Below are 18,809 nucleotides of genomic sequence, written 5' to 3' on the forward strand. Positions count from 1 at the left end.
TTATTATAATTAAAGCCAATAATTTTAATTGAAAAGTAAATTGAAATTTTGGAAATTGTAATTTATTATATGTAGCGGATGATCCTATGATTACAATACATTGGATTACTTTCAACTCAACAAACCCCAACAACCCAGCATATAAACAAACAATAAAAAATTCCTACATATTTTTTTTTTTCTCTTTCCTTAATTCCCATAAATTTTTCTAAACGAGAATCGGCCGCAGTAATTATGTTTTTCCGGATTTGATGTCAAAAATGTATTAAGCCCCTTTTTTTGTGTGACTTTTCTTGAGAAAAGCATGAGATCTTTCTCACCTTTTTTTCCCTCACTTTAAAAAAAAAAAAAAAATTTTTTCTTCTTTTTAATTTTTTTTTTCTTTTAATCTTAAAATTATCATGGAACCCCCTTTGGAAGTTCCTTTCTCAATTCAAAATAGGCTTAATAATTTATCCATTTCTAAAGATATTACGAATAATAATGTTTTTTCAAATAAACCAGAATCTTTATTTCAAAATGTCGTAAAACGTGCTCAAGTTTTTGAAGAATTTAGTAAACAAATAAGTTTAGAATTACAAACATTATATCAAGAATATTTAACTCATCAAATCGAAACTGAACTTCAAATTACTATGAATAATATTAAAAAAAAAAATTGTAAATGTAAAGAACAAATTGAAGAACAAAAACAATTAATTAACTCTTTAAAAGGTAGAATTATTAAATTAGAATCAGAGTCTATTACTAAAAATCAAGAGATTTCAAAACTTAATGAAGATATTGATAATTTCCTTGAAGTTAATAAATTAAGAACTGAAGGTGCTAATACTATTGTTAAAAGAAAATCTGTAACATTTAATGATGAAGTTTTAGATGAAAAAAATAATCATGATGATACAATTCAATATCCTTCAGAAGAATCATCATCTTTTAATACTAATACCGAATTAAAATCTATCGAATTGGAAACTAAAGAAGATGATGAAAAATTAAAAAAACCAGAAAAGTTAAAAACTACTTCTTTCGATTATGAAAATGAGAATCTTTCGAAACAAGATGACCAAATCATCACTCCCACGTCTCCCACGACTCCCACGATTCCAACGACTCCAACAACTCCAACGATTCCTACAACTCCTATGATTTCTACAATTCCTACTATTTCTACGACTTATTCAAATCCTATGACTCCTACGACTCCTACTACGCCTATATATACGATTACGATGGACGAAATTATTAGAAAATATATCGATAAAGTTAAAAAAAATGATCAACAAAAACAACCGAAATTGGAACAGGAAATAAATCCGGTAAATCAGGAAATTCAAGAAAATCAAGATTATAACCAGAAAGTTTTCGATAATAGTTATATTGAAAGTAACTGGAATGATGATGATTCCGATAAGAACATTACTGATAATGATAAATGGAAAACAGAAAGTCAAGATGATAATATTTCTTTAAACGATTACGATTCAAATAAGAACATTAATGAAGATGATAATTGGAAACCTTGGAAATCCGAAGAAGATACTTCTTTAAGTGATAATCATTCTAGGAATGTTAATGATGATGAGGATAACTGGAAATCTGAAAGACAAGATGATGATGATACTTCTTTGAATGATAATAATAATAAAATTATATATGAAGAGGATGATGAGACCTCATTTAATAGGAACGCTAACGGTAACGCTAATGAAAATGGTACCTGGGGATCTGAAGGAACTTCACTTAATAAAAACGTTAATGAACGAGATAGCTGGGGTGCTTGGGGATCCGAGGAAGTTTCATATAATAATAGAAATGAACAGGATAGTTGGGGAGCTTGGGGATCGGAAGGGGCTTCAGTTAATAGGAACGCTAATGATGAGAATAACTTGAATTCTTGGAGATCGGAAGAAGTACATGATAATCATTCTAGGAATATTGATGAGAATAACTGGAGATCGAAGGATCAAGATGATGACGTCCCATATAATACTCCTTTAAATAATGATGATTACAATAGGAATGTTAGTTACGAGAATGAAGACTGGAAATCGAAGAATCAGGATGATGACGTTCCCTATAATGTTCCCTATAATGTTCCTTTAAATCACAACGAAGACCGGAGATCGAAGGATCAAGAAGATGACATTCCCTATAATACTCCTTTAAATCATAATGATTCCAATAGGAATGTTAGTTACGAGAATGAAGACTGGAAATCGAAGAATCAAGATGACGACGTTCCCTATAATGCTCCTCTAAATCACAATGAAGGCTGGAGATCGAAGGATCAAGATGACGACGTTCCCTACAATGCTCCTGAAGACTGGAGATCTAAGGATCAAAAAGACGACGTTCCCTATAATGCTCCTGAAGACTGGAGATCTAAGGATCAAGAATATGACGTTCCCTACAATACTCCTTTAAATCATAATGATTCCAATAGGAATGTTAATTCCGAGAATGAAGATGCCTCATTTAATAGGAACGTTAATGAACGAGATACCTGGGGAGCTTGGGAATCAGAAGGATCTTCAAATAATAAAAATAATAATAAATATGCAAATGAACAGGATACCTGGGGAGCTTGGGGATCAGAAGGTGCTTCATCTAACAGAAATGTTAATAAACAGGAAAGCTTGGGAGCCTGGGAATCGGAAGGACCTTCTTATAATATCAATAAACAGAAAAGCTGGGGAGCTTGGGAATCAGAAGGATCGTCTTATAATAGAAATGTCAATGAACAGAAAAGCTGGGGAGCTAGGGAATCAGAAGGACCTTCTTATAATAAAAATGTACATGAACAGGGTACCTGGGGAGCTTGGGGATCGGAAGGTGCCTCGTATAATAGAAACGTTAACAATAATGACTACTGGGGATCAGAAGTTCAAGAAGAAGGTACCTCTTCATATGGTAATCGTCCAAATAGAAACGTTAATAATGAGAGGATACCGGGTGGTCAAGACGATGATGCTTCATATAGTGCTTCTTCAAGTGATGATGATTCTAATGAACATGTTTTCCTTCTTAATGATGCGAATAGCTGGAGATCAGCAGTCCAAGAAGACAGCACTTCAAGTAGATTTGTTAAGAGAAAGAATAGTTGGAGTTCGGAAGTTCAAGCTTATAGTGCCTCGTCAAGTAATAATGATTTCAATAAGAACTTTAATAATGATAATTTTAATAGAAATGTTAACGAGGACAATTGGAAATCAGATGTCCATTCAGATGCTTCATATAATTCCAATAATAAGAACTTTAATAAGAACGTCAATGAAAGGTATAGCCGAAAATCGGGAAATCAAGATGATGTAAGCAACAATAATCTTAATTATGAGAACAGTCGGAGATCAGATGTCCATTTAGATGCTTCATATAATTCTAATAAGAACTATAATAATAAGAACGTCAATGAAGGGTATAGCTGGAACCAAGAAGATAATTTTAATAGAAATGTTGATTATGAGAGCAACTGGAGATCGGAGACCCATTCGAATGCTTCATATAATTCTAGTAAGGACTTTAAGAACGCCAATGAAGGGCATAACTGGAAATCAGAAAACCAAGAAGACACAATCATTAATAGAAATGTTGATTATGAGAGCAACTGTAGATCAGATACCCATTCGAATGCTTCCTATAATTCTAATAAGGACTTTAAGAACAACAATGAAGGACATAACCGGAAATCAGAAAATCAGGAACACGCAAGCAATAGTAGAAATGTTAACTATGAGAACAGTCGGAGATCGGAAGCTCAATCAGATGCCTCAATTAATTCGAATAACAAGTTTAATAAGAAAGCAGACGTAAGCAGTAATAACTTTAATGACAATGTTAATCGTGAGGATAGTCGTAGATCAGCGGACCAAGTATTTGCTTCATTTAATACTACCTTAAATAATAAAGAACCTAATAGGAACGTTATTAGCGAGAGCAGTAGGAAATCAGAAGTTAGACAAAATGCTACCAATTTAAATAATGATTCCAATAGGAATATTAATGAGAGCGGCTCTAGGTTGGAAAATCGTTCATCTCTTTCATCAGACAATTCAATAATTTCATACTCACAACTTGATTCAATCTCCCAAGAAACTCAAGCTAGAATTAGTCAAATAGATTCACAACTTGATTCTCATATTCAACAAGCTTATAATAAACAAGTGAGCTCTCAACTTCATACTCAAATTTTGGACATTACTTCCAGAAGAGAAACCTGTAGCACAGGAACTAAATCAAAACACTTTAAACTTTTAAAAAAATGTTTTTCGACTAGTGATTTTATTCAATACACAAAAACAAATTATTTTAATACTTTAGATGATAGTGCTAAAAAAAGTATAAACCTCCTCATTGATATAAGTTTATCAGAAGAGTTCGCACCAGAAAAGATAACACTTTCTCAAGATTTAGAAGAGTATACTAGAAGAAAAATAATCCCAGAATTACCCCAAGGATACACTACTTATACTAAATATGAGAAAAGTGAAATGTTTGAAAAATTGAATAAAATTTTTAAAGAAAGAATTAAAAAATATATCATATTGGAAAAAAGAAAATTTGATCTTGATGTTTAAATCAATTTTTACAACCTTCTGTAGATTATATGCTTGAGAATGTACTAGTAGATATGGGAGAGGATGCAGATAATTGTAATGAAAATTGTAGGGAAATAGGGGATAGAGGCTGTAGTAAAAAAAATTTTTTTTTTTAGAATTTTTTTTTTGTGTGTATATAGTTTTCTTATTTATTTTCAAAGAAAAAAAAAGATAGGAAAAAAAAAATTTAAAAATCAACCAAATAATAATAAAAAAAAAAATATTGATAAAAAATCTTTAATTACAAAATTTAATTAATAAAAACAATTATAAAATCTTTTTAAATTGATTAAAAAAAATGTTATCAATGTTATTTTAAACTTTAAAGTATTGTATTAAAAGTCAAAAATAAATAATATTAGCCTATTAAGTAAAACATTAAAAATTGTTTCTCATTTCTGCAAATCTAATTTTAGGTAAAAAATTGGTTCTTATTTTATGGATTTAAAATTTTAAGATTGGTAATCAGTATTTTTATTTAAAAATTTTATGTAAAAATGGTAATCCCAAATTTTAAAAAATTAAATAATCTGTTAATTTCTTAATTAATTATTATACATATATTATTATTATTATTATTAAAAATTATAAAATGAAATTTACTTTGCAAAACAATGATCATCATCTTTATCATATAATAATACCAAATCATCAATTCCAGATTCTTCACATTCATCATTATATATAGTACTGAATTATCAATTCCAGATTTTTCAAATTCATCAATTATAAAAACCAATTTTTTAATGTTATATTATCTTATGGAAAAAAATTTTACAATAATTAGTAGGTTATTTAAAAATAAATTTAAAATTTTTTTAAAATTTAAGTTTACCAGTTTACTATTTTTTTTTTTTCCACAACGCATTTAATAGTTTATTAATCAGTTAATTGACTTCAGAAATTACATATAGTAACAAAATACCTAATCTAACTATCTAATATCATTAACTACTAAACCATTCGTCATGCTACTTGAGCATCCCATGTGTGCACTGTCGGGTGAAGTTTTTGCTCAGAGGATATGGTTCGTGTAAAACAGCCATTCTTAGCATATTTGCCCTTTTTCTACGCAAGGCATTTACAAGATCTACCCAGTTTACTATTTTACTTTTTATATAAATATATAAAATTTTAAATAAAACTACTAATTATTATTTTTAAAATTTTAAATCCATGAAACAAAAACTAATTTTATATTCACCAGTGATTAATTTAAAATTAATTTACCAGAAGGTGAATTTTACCTCTGGTGAAATTCACCAGTAATATAATTTTAGTTTTATATTAATTTTATTTGTATTATGTTTTACAATTTTATATACATAAATAAAAATTTTTTTATAAATTTTTTTAAACTGTAACTTTTTTTCCAAATATACTATTAAATCCATACAACTTAATTTCATAAATTAGAAATGAAATTTATAGAGAAATTTGTATTTTTTTATAATATTACTAACTGTTTAACTCCTAAAGTTTTATATTTTTTTATTTAATAACTTTAAAATGTAATTTTACCACTTTAATCAAATGAAATTAACTTCTTTTATTAATTGAAAGTTGTTCAACAGAGCCAAAATTACTTATATATTAATTTTTATAAGTGTAGGTATAATATATATAAAGAAACCTATATTTTTCATAATAGTACTAACTTTTAAATTTTTTTTTTATTTATTAACTTCAGAGCGTAATTTCACCACTTTAGTCAAATGAAATCAACTTTCTAAATTAATTGAAAATTATTCAACAAGATCAAAACTACTTGTATATTAATTTTATGGGTGTAGGTATAGAGAAATCTACATTTTTTATAATAGTACTAACTTTCAAATTTTTTTTCTGTTTATTAATTTTAGCACGTAATTTTATTACTTTAGTCAAATGAAATCGATTAAGTAATCCCAAAAACTGTTTCCTTAGGGAATGATCAAAGCAACAGCAACAGCAGCAACAGCAAAAGCAGCAACAGACTTTTTAAATCAATTGAAAATTGTTCAGCAAATTCAAAACTACGTTATATTAATTTTATGGGTATAGGTATAATACATATGGATATTTTTCATAATGGTACTAACTTTCAAATTTTTTTTCTATTTACTAACTTTAGAATGTAATTTTACCATTTTAGTCAAATGAAATTAACTTTCTTTATTAATTGAAAGTTATTTAGTGATATAAAATCTACTTAATACTTGTAAGATTTATCACATTTTTTATAATAATACTAACTTATGAATTAATATTGTATAATATATTATTATATTTAAATTATATACTTTATATAAAAATACTTTTATTAATAAAATTATTAGTTTTTTCAAAACAAAACAATTAAACTTTTAATAAATTATGTGATATAGGTGAACTTTACCTTAGGTGAATTTTACCCCTAATAAATTTACACTTAATGAATTTCATCACTGGTAAATGTTAAGATTACTCTTAAATAAAATAAAAAATTAAAAATAATTGCTTCTATAAAAATTTATATTAATTTTGATTTTATAGGATATATTTTTATAAGTAAATATTTTAAAAAGGTAAAATATTAAAAAAAAAATAACTAATATTAAATAATTGGGAAAATATTATTGGTGACCCATATCGCCAGTGTAACCTTAAATTATGTGATCAAATTTGATTGGCTAACTAATATTTACAATTATGTCAGCCTTCAGTTATTTGTTATTATTTTCCTCCCTCCTTTTTTTGTTTCCTTTTCTCTTTATTTTCGCTTTACTTGTTTATTTTTTGACTTTTTTTTTCATTTTATTTCTCTTTTCTCTTTTTTTGATTTTATTTTCCTTTCCTTTTTTCCTTCTTTTTCATTTTTTTTTTGGTATATTTTTTCGTTCATTCTTGCTATTTTTTGTTTTTTCTTTTTTTATAGGTCTTTGTGGTTCTTACAGTTTTACAATTAAGGTACATCCTTTTTTTTCTTACCATTGTTTTTTAATTTGTTTTTTACTGACTCTCTATGCTGTTCTTTAACTCCTTCCTTTTCAACATTATGTGATGCGTTTTACTCTTAACTTCACAAGTTTTGTTATTATTTTGTTCTTTAACTCACTTGTTTATAAGTTTCATTTTTAACCTTATTATAGGCTTTTTTTCACGTTGAGTATAAAGCTCCGAACGGTTCGGTTTGGTCTGGATTATAGACGGTTCAGATTAGAGTCGAAATCCGTAAGAACCAAACTGAAAAACTGGCAGTTCAGTTCAGTTTAATCCGATTTTTATAAAAATGCGAAAAATCGAATAGCCGGCCATCTAGTGATCGTATAAATTCGAGCCATATATCATTGGATTCATCTCGACGAGACGCGTCGAATGGGGGTAAGATCATGTCTCTAGCATCGATAGATCATACGTTAACCTACGCTAAATGATTTATAAATAATTGGAATTAGCAAGCTATCTATCAGTGCTAGAGACATGATCTTAGCACCATTTGACGCGTCTCAGTGAGACGAATCTAATGAGTCCTAATTCATATTTGTATGACCATTGGACGACGAATAAATTCATGTATCAGAATTTTTAATTTTTAACGCTCGAAAATTTTAAAAAAATGCGAAACTTGATATTATTCGCCATCCAATGGTCGTACAAATATGAATTAGGACTCATTGGATTCGTCTCAATGAGACGAGTCGAATGGTGGTGAGATCATGTCTCTAGCATCAATAGATCGTAAGTTAATTCACACTAAATGATTTATAAAAAATTGGCATTAGCAAGCTATCTATCGATGCTAGAGACGTGATCTTACCACCATTTGACTCGTCTCATTGAAGCGAATCCAATGAGTCCTAATTCATATTTGTATGACCATTGGACGACGAATAAATTCATGTATCAGAATTTTTAATTTTTAACGCTCGAAAATTTTAAAAAAATACGAAACTTGATATTATTCGCCATCCAGTAGTCGTACACGAACGAATTTATATTCATTGGATTTGTCTCACTGAGACGCGTCGAATGGTGCTAAGATCATGTCTCTAGCACTGATAGATAGCTTGCTAATTCCAATTATTTATAAATCATTTAGCGTGGGTTAACGTGTGATCTATCGATGCTAGAGACATGATCTTACCACCATTCGACGCGTCTCGTCGAGACGAATCCAATGATATATGGCTCGACTTTGTACGATCACTAGATGGCCGGCTATTCGATTTTTCGCATTTTTATAAAAAATTGGATTAAACCGAACCGAACCGCCAGTTTTTCGGTTCTAATACCCGAACCAAACCAAACCGAATTTTGAGCCAGTTTCGGATCGGTTCCCCAGTTTAGCCTGAACCATTCGGAGCTTTAGTTAAGTATTTTTTCTTTTTTTTCTTTTTTATTTTTTAGGTTCTTGTTTTTATTATTCTTTACTAAAGGATGTGCCAGAAATCACGTAATAATGCTCCTAACCCCCCTACCTACCATGTGATTGAATTCTGATTGGCTAAAAAAATACATATAATATATAATATATTATATTAATATATATATATATTATAATCCAATTAGTTTGCTATCTAATAATCCAATTTGCATAAACTTTTTTTTTGTTTTGTAGCCCCATTTATGCTTTATAAAATAAAAAAAATTTCATTGAAATTGGACTGCTAGATGGTGAAATAATTGCAAAAAAGCTTATTAATAAATAAATTATTATATATTATATATTATATTATAATACAATTATTTCACTATTCAATAATCCAATTTACATAAATTTTTTTTTGTTTTATAGACCTCTTTATGCTTTACAAAACAAAAAAAAATTCATTAAAATTGAACTGCTAGAGTAAGTTAATTGCAAAAAAGCTTCTTAATAAATAAATTACTATATATTACATATATATTATAATACAATTATTTTACTATTCAATGATTCAATTTGCATAAACTTTTTTTTATTTTGTAGCCCTCTTTATACTTTATAAAACAAAAAAAAATTCATTGAAATTGGACTTTTAGATGGTAAGATAATTTCAAAAAAACTTCTTAATAAACAAATTATATATTATTTATTATAAAAGATATACTATTATCATAAAAGGTATATTGTGTCACCTGATTGCAGGACCTAACCCCACCCACCTACTAAATCACGTAATTTCTGGCATGTCCCTAACTATATTTTCTTTACTTTATGCCACTCTTTGACTTCGCAGGCTTTATTTTTCAATGTCATTAGTTTTGTTCTTTGATTTCATGAGTTTCATTATCATTTAATTCTTTAACTTTCTTTGTGGGGTTTGTTCTTCATCTTGATTTTGTTTTTTACTCTGTTGTTGTCATTTTTTTTTGTGTATCAAAATTACTAGTTCTGTTAAAAATAAAATATAAATTTTACAATGTTTTTCTATTAGTAAACTTTAATAAATGATTTTTAACCATACATACAGTATATCATTATTTTATTGCGTAAATCAAAAACTTTTTGCAAATTAAAGTATTGCGAATTTTTTAACAAAAATAAAAAAAGTTGACCAATCAAAATATAGTATAAAATCATGTGATTAGGGTCACCATAGCGACAGGGTCGCTATAAATTAACGCCCTAAATAATTTATTTTAATTTCTATTTAATTAATAAGAATAAAAATTATATATAGATTAATAATAACAATTATATTTTTTTACTTTATTCTTTGATTTATTAATTCAAATTCAGCAGTTATTTGATTATTTATTAATACTATTTGCTAAAATTTTGGCTATTCTGCAAAATTGCAAAGTATATCAATTTATAATACTAAAAAATATTAAATTTACCAATATTTATAAATAGGATTTAAAATTTATATGCAGATGCATTACAGCAACAGGGTGGACATTCTTATATCACCTTGCCAATCATTTTCTGATCATATAGTAATTTGGTGATATCAGACTTTGTGAAGCCACAGAAGTTTGGGCGAAACTTGAAACTTTTATAAGTTATAGATTAACAGCTTTAAAATTTATAGCTGAAATAACACAGTGAAATTTTTGGTAACATTATATTATTATAATTTATATAATAAATAGAGGTTTTTAAAATATCATTTCTCAAATCAATTTTGTGTAAATATTTCAGTTATGAATTTACTATCAAAATGTTTCATCTTGATGAGATAAATTCAATAAGCTATAAAACATTAAATTCTAATCTAAATTACTTTAAATTTTTCTAATTATTAAAAATTCAGCCCATTTTCAGCCAAGTTTTAGTTAATTTTTGGATTTGAAAACATTGATTTTTGGGCTTTTATATAAATTTTGATAACATATAGCAGAATTTGCAAAAAATAACCCAAAATGATGGTTTTATTATATAATAATATCAAATAGATAATTAACAAATGATTGGCAAAATAATCAGCAATAATGTGATAATATGACTATATGAGGATGTCCTTCCTGTTCATTACAGCAGAACCTGCTTACTTCTAATAGAGGTCTCCAGAAAAAATTTCAAGTTTACTAGTAATTTTACTAGCAATCTTATTGGTTAATTAATCTAAAAAGGAAAAAAATCATAACAACTTAGTGTAATATTTCCTTTTTTAAGTGTAATTTATCTATATATAGTAGGATCTTTAAAAATTTTTAATTATAAATTTTATCTTAAATTTCCGTTAACCTATCTTATAAGTAAGTGGAGTCCTATACTCCTATTACAGCACATCTCTTTTTTTAAAAATTATTGTTGATTACATTATGATTAGCGAATTTACTATATAATAATTTTCAAAAAAGGAATGCGTTGCAATGCATCCATGTAAATTATTATTTTTTTATGAATATTAAATCTTAATTATTATTTAAGGATATTATATATCATGTGATTTTTTTATATATATTATTTGACAAATTGTTTTTGTTTATATATATTATGTATTATTATTAATTAATCTTATTTAATCATGATACTAATAATCAAATAAACCAATAAAATTTAAGTTTGCCTATTTGCAAAAACATATATTCCTATTTGCAACTTTATATGAAGATTCTAAAAGACTTTTTTTAAAAAAAATAAATCTTTATTTAAAGTTGGCAAATAAAGTTCAGGAGTATAGCTTTTACAGAAATCTATATTATATAGAAATTTGTGTTACTATTTTATATAAATTTGTCATATCAATTAATATGAAATCTTACATGATATATAATACCTTTAATTGTTGAATATTATAATAAATATAGAATAAATTTATTATTTTTAAAAAAAATCCAATATATATAGTACCAGAAGGCTATATTTAATAATCACATAATTTTGTTTCAATTTTTTGAGCTGATTTTATATCATATGATCTGGAATTCAACCAATAAAAAATTGGGATTTCTTGTATAAAGTACAGTCAAACCTCTATATACCGATATTGCTGTTTTGAGGAAAAAGTATCAGTATATTGAATTATCAGTTTATAAAAAAGATTTTATATGCTGATATTATTATAAATAATGTAATTAATATCAGTATAAAATATTTTAATATATATAAACATGCAACTTTAATCTACATTTATAAAATTCAAAAATTTATTAATAAAATTGTATTAATTATATCAATTATGTATTACTAGAGCTCCTAATGAGTTGAGTTGAGTTGAGTCACAAGTCAAAAACCTTAATTTTAAAGTACTTTTTATTAAGTTAGAATATAATTAAACAAAAATTTACAATTATACGAGTCAAAAATGCAAGTTTATGCAAGTCATTTCGAAGCTCTATGTATTACATTAGGGATTAAAAGTAAAATTATATTAATTATATAATTACATCAAGAATTAGAAGTAAAAAAAATTGCGTAACTTCATTTACACTAGTAAAAAAATGATTTATCCTATACATATCTTACACATATTGGGTACTCAAAATGTAGAAAATCATACACAAATAATACACATATCATACACATATCGGGTACTAATATATATATCATACATACAGTATATCAGGTACCTGATAGGTATACTATATATATAAGTACCCGATATGTATATGATATGTGTATTATTTGTGTATGATTTTCTACATTTTGAGTATCCGATATATGTAAGATATGTGTAGGATATGTGTAGGATAGACCATTTTTTTACCAGTGTTATGTTATCTAACCTTAAATAGTTAATATATTGGTATATAAACTAGATCTATATATACTACATTACTATATGAAGGACAAAGGAATAGTATCGAATAACGTTATATCATGAAATCATATAAAATATCAGTATAATGAGGGTTTTTTATTAGTTGAAAAATAGGGGGAACTAAAAATCATCGATATAAGCAAATATCAATATATATTGTATCGGTATATAGAGGTCTGACTGTACTAATAAAATGCAGTTTTTGAAAATTTATTATATAAATAAAATAAAACATAAGAAAAGTAGACTTCAGCAATAAATTGCAACTACCATTTTATAAAAGTCATATATTAATAAAAAAATTTTTTTTAAAAAAAATTACATTTGATTTATATTATAATAATTCAGGCTGGTATTATCATAATACATAAAGTCAGCTCAAATTATCATAAGTTTTGGCTAATATATTTTGTTTCAAATTGGGCTGATTATATGAAAATTATGCAATTTCAAATGCTTATAACTTTTTACATAGATTTTTTTTTAAAAATCTGACTGGTAATTTATAGAGCTTACCTCAAAAAATAAAGTTACCAGTTTATTTTTTTTAATTGTATTTTTTTTAAAAAGTTGAAAAATTTTTAAGTATTACTACATTTTTATTATTAAGTATAAACTTCTGACACCATAGTAATAAGAATTTATTTATAATTGCATCAGCTATTTTTTAATATTATTTATTTATTTTTTTGTAAATATTGAAATTTTATTTTTAATATTTGCATATAATGTATTATTATATATAAAACTTAATAAATAAATATAATTTAATATAATTATACTATTAATTTTTTTATTTAATCTTTAATATAAAAAGTTACAGTAGTTTTTAAATAAAAAAATTTATTTCCTATACTATTACAAATTTCTTTTTTTATAAAATTTTAAAGTATAGAATTAACTATATTCTTCACTTACTAATCATTTAACTATTTTCTTAGTGGAAGTTTCTGAAGGAAAAGTTTGAGCTTTCTTATTTGAGTGATTGTAGAATACTTTTTATGTTGTTTGTTAACTTCAAGAGGATTCTTTTAAAAACTTAAATGGACATTTAACTCCTTACTTTTGAAAGATTTTACTAGTTTACTAAAGCTTTTCAAATGTGAACCTATACTTTTTTCTTTTTCAATATTTAAAATCATATATATATTTTATTGTAAAGTAATAGGCAGTAACTAGTTAATAATTAATATATATATTTTGTTTTAGCAAAAAGTTAATAAAATTTCTCAAGAATATAAATTAGCAACAATTACATCAGTAAATTTATTAGAGTGCAGAACTGCAGCAATCTGCAATTTTTACAGATTGCTGCATTTTTTTTACAATTTTTAGTAAAAATCTGCACAATATTGCAAAATGCAGTTTCCATATTTTTTTAACAAAAAAACAACAAAAAATCTGCAATAATCTCCAAAATTGCAGATTTATCAAATATTCCAAATAAAAATCTTTGGAGATTTTCAAAGTTTTTTATTTTATTTTAATAAACTTTGCAAGAAACTTTTATATTATTTCATAGTTTAAAATTAAACTTTAGTATTATACTATCAACTTTTTCTCTTCAACATCCTTTCACCCTTTCCTTTTCTCTCATTCTTCCGTCAGTTTTCTGACAAGTTTTGCACGCAATTTTTGCATTGTAAAACAAATTTTATATATATTTTTTTGTAAAAAATGTTAATGTTTCTTTTTTTTTGTAGATTCTGTTAAATATTTCAAATCAGAACGGTAAATTTCAAAAATGGTAAGTTTTGCAATGTTATGTAACATTGCAAAACATTTTTTTGTATTTTTTTTTACAAGAACCATCTAAAATTTTTTACTTTTTTTTGTAAATTCAAGTATTTCTTTTGGTTTGGAAACTTTAAAATAATGACTTTCAAAGTAGTAAATTTCACAACATTATATTAGTTATAAAGCTTAGTTTTTTTTTTTGTTTGAGAAATATTATACTGACATTTCTATCTCTTTTTTTATAGTTTTAAGTATTTCAGCCTTGTGAAATTCAAAATGGTAAAAAAGACAATTTTGAAATAGTAAGTTTCGCTTAGTTGCAACTTGCAAAGCTTAAAAAAATTTTTTTAAGAAACTTTATACTAACGTTTCTCTTTTATTTTTTGTAGGTTTGTTTTAGCTTGAAGCTTCAAAATGGGGGATTTTAAATGGTAAGTTTTGCAGGATTCTGGACATCACATATATAACTTACATTTGAGTTTTAGCAAATTCAATTAAAATTAGGTTAAACTTATAATTTTAGATAGAACAAATTGATTGAAAATTAATTAATAATCATACTTATGAATTTTTTAGCAAATTGTATTAATTTTACAAAGTCATATTTTATATTTGAGCAAATTGGTATTTTTTTTAAATTTAACTTTTTTTTTTTTTAACTTTTATGAATAATATTTTTAAAAATATTGGTTTTAAAATCTGAGTTATATTTTGGCCAAAATTAAGTACAATTCTGGCTAAAATTAAGCATAATGCAGACCAAAAACTATCCAATTAGTTTCACAATATTTTATTTTTTAATAATTATTTATATTTAATTTATTATTTTTATTAATTATTATTTTATCTATAATTTGCATATTTTTAATTATAAATTATAAAAATTGGCAGTTTAATTTATATTAATTATTTATTTTTTATTGATAATAAAAAAAAAGATTGTTAATTTTGGTAAATTGACAATTAAATTTATTTTCTAATTGATACTATTTACACAATTATGCAAATGTAGTTATACCTACTGGATAGCAAATTTTATATGTATTTATTTATCTATTTCTAGGAAATTTTGCAGTAAAAATTAACTATTAATTATACTATAATGGACTGATTTAAAAATTTGAGTAATTCAGAAAGATTTGCATTTTCAAATGAAAAAAACTTTCTTTTAATTTATTTGTAATCTCAATATTATTTTTCAAGTGTAATAGTAATAGTTCTGAAGCTTTTTAAAATTCAATTATTTTTTAAAATCTTTTAAAATGAAAAAAAAAACTAAGTGAAAGAAAAATAAAATATAATAATAAAATAAACTATATTAAATTCACGATATACTATAAAACACTTATTATTGTATAAATGGCAGGAGATAAATCAATTATGAAGGCCGATCATGTTCCAATTCTAAGTAAAATTTTACTTATTTCTAATTAGCCAGGAAATAAGTAATACTTACTGATTTACAAATAATTTGAATAAACTGAAATATATTTTATTAACAAATTTAAACCTATATTATTTAAAATTTTACTATAACTCATATTTTGAGTTTTAGTAAATTAGTATAGATTTAAAATGTGATAATTTGATTTTTAGTAAATTAGGTCTATTTTAATGAGAGCAAAAAATGCTTAAATTTATGCAGATCAATTATGAATTATATATATGATGTCCAGAATTCTAGTTTTGTAACGTTTTAATGTTGCAAAACTTCAACTTTTTTCTTTGAGAAATAACAATATTAACGTTTCTCTTTTGTTTTTTTGTAAGTTTCAGTATTCAAAGATTTGAAACAATACCACTAACATCTGCCACCTGTCGATAAACAAAGTCTCTGCTTTTATTATAATTGTTCTCAATGAAACATTAACATATTTGTACTTGGTTTCAATTTATATTTAGTACTTAACTTTTAAACTGTGATAGCTTTCATCGCAAAGTTTTATCCATATTCTAACTTCCAAACTTCAATAGTTCTTGTTACGAAAGTTTATATTCAATTCATTTTAAAAGAATTGTTCAATAAATTTTACTTATATTTATGTATTCTTCTCTCATATAATAATATATACTTTCCAATTAATAGCATCCTTACGTGCAGACGTTTCACATATATCAAATAAAAATGTACTTTTTTATCATAAGAAAATAGTATAAAAAGAATTAAAATAATTAAAGGATGTATTAAAATGAATATTTTTATTAATTCACAGTTATTTTGAGTTATTCTCAACTACTGAATTCTGGTCAAATTCCACCTCTTTTTATAGTTTTTAAAATCTGATTTTACAAAAATATTCTGTAGTTTAATATTTCATTTTTTAATATTTTGTAATCTAATATTTTGTAATTTAATGTTATTCTTTAATCTGTTACTCTTTTAATCTATTATTATTTTTCAAATCTGTTATTCTGTTATTTTTTCTAATGTTATTCTTTCGTCTTTAATCTATAAATAGATATTACATTATAGATATTACATCATATTACGTGACCCATCTATTACATCATACCACATGATCTATTATCATGTGACCTATCTATTCAGTATATTATTTATCCATATCACGTGATTACCTTGGTATTTATGGTTATAACGGATATATAGTTAGTTTTACAACATCTTGTTGTGAAACTGTAATTTTTTTTATTTTATTAAAAATATTTCTAATGTTTTTCTTTTTATTTTTTTGTAAGTTTTGGTACTCTAACAATTCCCAAAATGGCAAAAGAGTGAGTTTTTCAACATTTTATTATGAAACTCTAATTTTTTTGATTTATCATTAAGAACGTTTACTAAACAACATTCTTTTTTTTTATAGAGAATAGCTTTTTAGGCAAAATAGAAATAAGATAATAATCCGAAAATAAAAAAAATAATTTTTTTTTAATATTTTTCATTAAAATCGTTTACTGACGTTTTTTTAGTTTTTTATAGAGAATGGCTCCCTGAGTGAAATGGACATAAAGTAAGCTGAGAAAAGTGATTTTATTGTTTTTTTTTTATTTTTTTATTAAGAATGTTTTGCTAACGTTCTTTAATACTTTTTTTTAGAAATGGCTTTCTGAACCATTTAAAGACAAAATGGATGTGAAGTAAGCTAGAGGAAGTATTTTTTGTTATTTTTTTAATTTTTTTGTAAATTTCAGTTAAGGTTGCTTGCCGAAATCTAGGGGTTTAGGCAAGATGGCATTTCGCCAAAAAGTGAAATTCTGCTGAAACTATATTAAAGTTATATTAAAAAACTGGCGAAACTTTGGAAAAAGGTGAAACTGCCGAAACTTATTATAAATGCTGAAACTGCTGAAACTCTGCCAAAACTATAATAAATCTATAGTAAAATTTTGACGAAACTAATCATAGGATTTTAAAGAGGTTTAGACAAGCAACCTTAGTTTCAGTACTCTAAAGCTTTTTGAAACAAGTAAATGGTAATTTCACAACATTTTATTGCGAAACTTTAAATTTTTTTATTTTTGTAAAAAAATATTTCTAATATTCTTTTATTCTTTTTTTTTAGATTTTTGGTTTTCCGGTTTCCATCTGAACGGAATTTTCAACATGATAACAATAAGTTTTGTAACAAATTTTTTGTTATGAAACTTATACTTTTTTATTTTTATAAAGTTAAAGAACATTTTTAACGTTCTTTATATTTTTATTTTATAGGTTCTGGTACTTAAGTCTGAAACGGATATTAAAAGAGTAAGTTTCGCAACATCTTATTGTAAAACTTTATTATTTTTTTTTACTTTTATAAAAGAACGTTTCTAACGTTCTTCTTTTAATTTTTATTTTGTAGGTTTCAATACTAAAGAATCCAAAACTGATAAATGGTAAATTTCACAATGTCTTGTTGCAAAACTTTAATATTTTTTTTTATTTTCTTTAAAAAACTTTATACTAACATTTCTCTTTTATTTTTTTGTAGATTTTGGTACTCAGGGATCTGAAACTAATAAATGGTAAGTTTTGCAACGTCTTATTACAAAACTTTATAATTTTTTTTTATCTTTTATAAAAGAACATTTCTAACCTTCTTTCTTCTTTTTATAGAGACATCAAGCTTCTTTGGACGAACCAAATTTGAAATGTATGTAAGGAATGAATTTCAAAATTTTGAAGGTATTTACCTTCAAAACTAATTTTTTTTTTATTTAACAAAACGTTTACTAATGGTTTGTTTGTTTTTTCTTTTGTAGTTTTAGGTTTTTTCAGTTGCCTTCTAGATAAAAGAATTTCAAAGTAAATAAATACAGGTACCTTCAAAATTCTTTATTAATTTTATTTGATAAATATTAACTAGCATTCGTTCTTATTTTT

The 18,809-nt window shown here is 24.9% G+C and overlaps 1 protein-coding gene across 1 annotated transcript; it reads left to right on the forward strand.

Annotated features, from left to right (window-relative positions):
* Positions 1-386: 386 nt before the first annotated feature.
* On the forward strand, positions 387-4,879 carry OCT59_015379 (uncharacterized protein). Its single transcript, XM_066139959.1, has one exon. The coding sequence runs from the start codon at positions 402-404 to the stop codon at positions 4,572-4,574; it is 4,173 nt and encodes a 1,390-aa protein (XP_066002784.1). The 5' UTR covers positions 387-401; the 3' UTR covers positions 4,575-4,879.
* Positions 4,880-18,809: the final 13,930 nt, after the last annotated feature.

This window comes from Rhizophagus irregularis, chromosome 23 (assembly GCF_026210795.1).
Source record: "Rhizophagus irregularis chromosome 23, complete sequence".
In the NCBI taxonomy this organism is placed as follows: Eukaryota; Fungi; Glomeromycota; class Glomeromycetes; order Glomerales; family Glomeraceae; genus Rhizophagus; species Rhizophagus irregularis.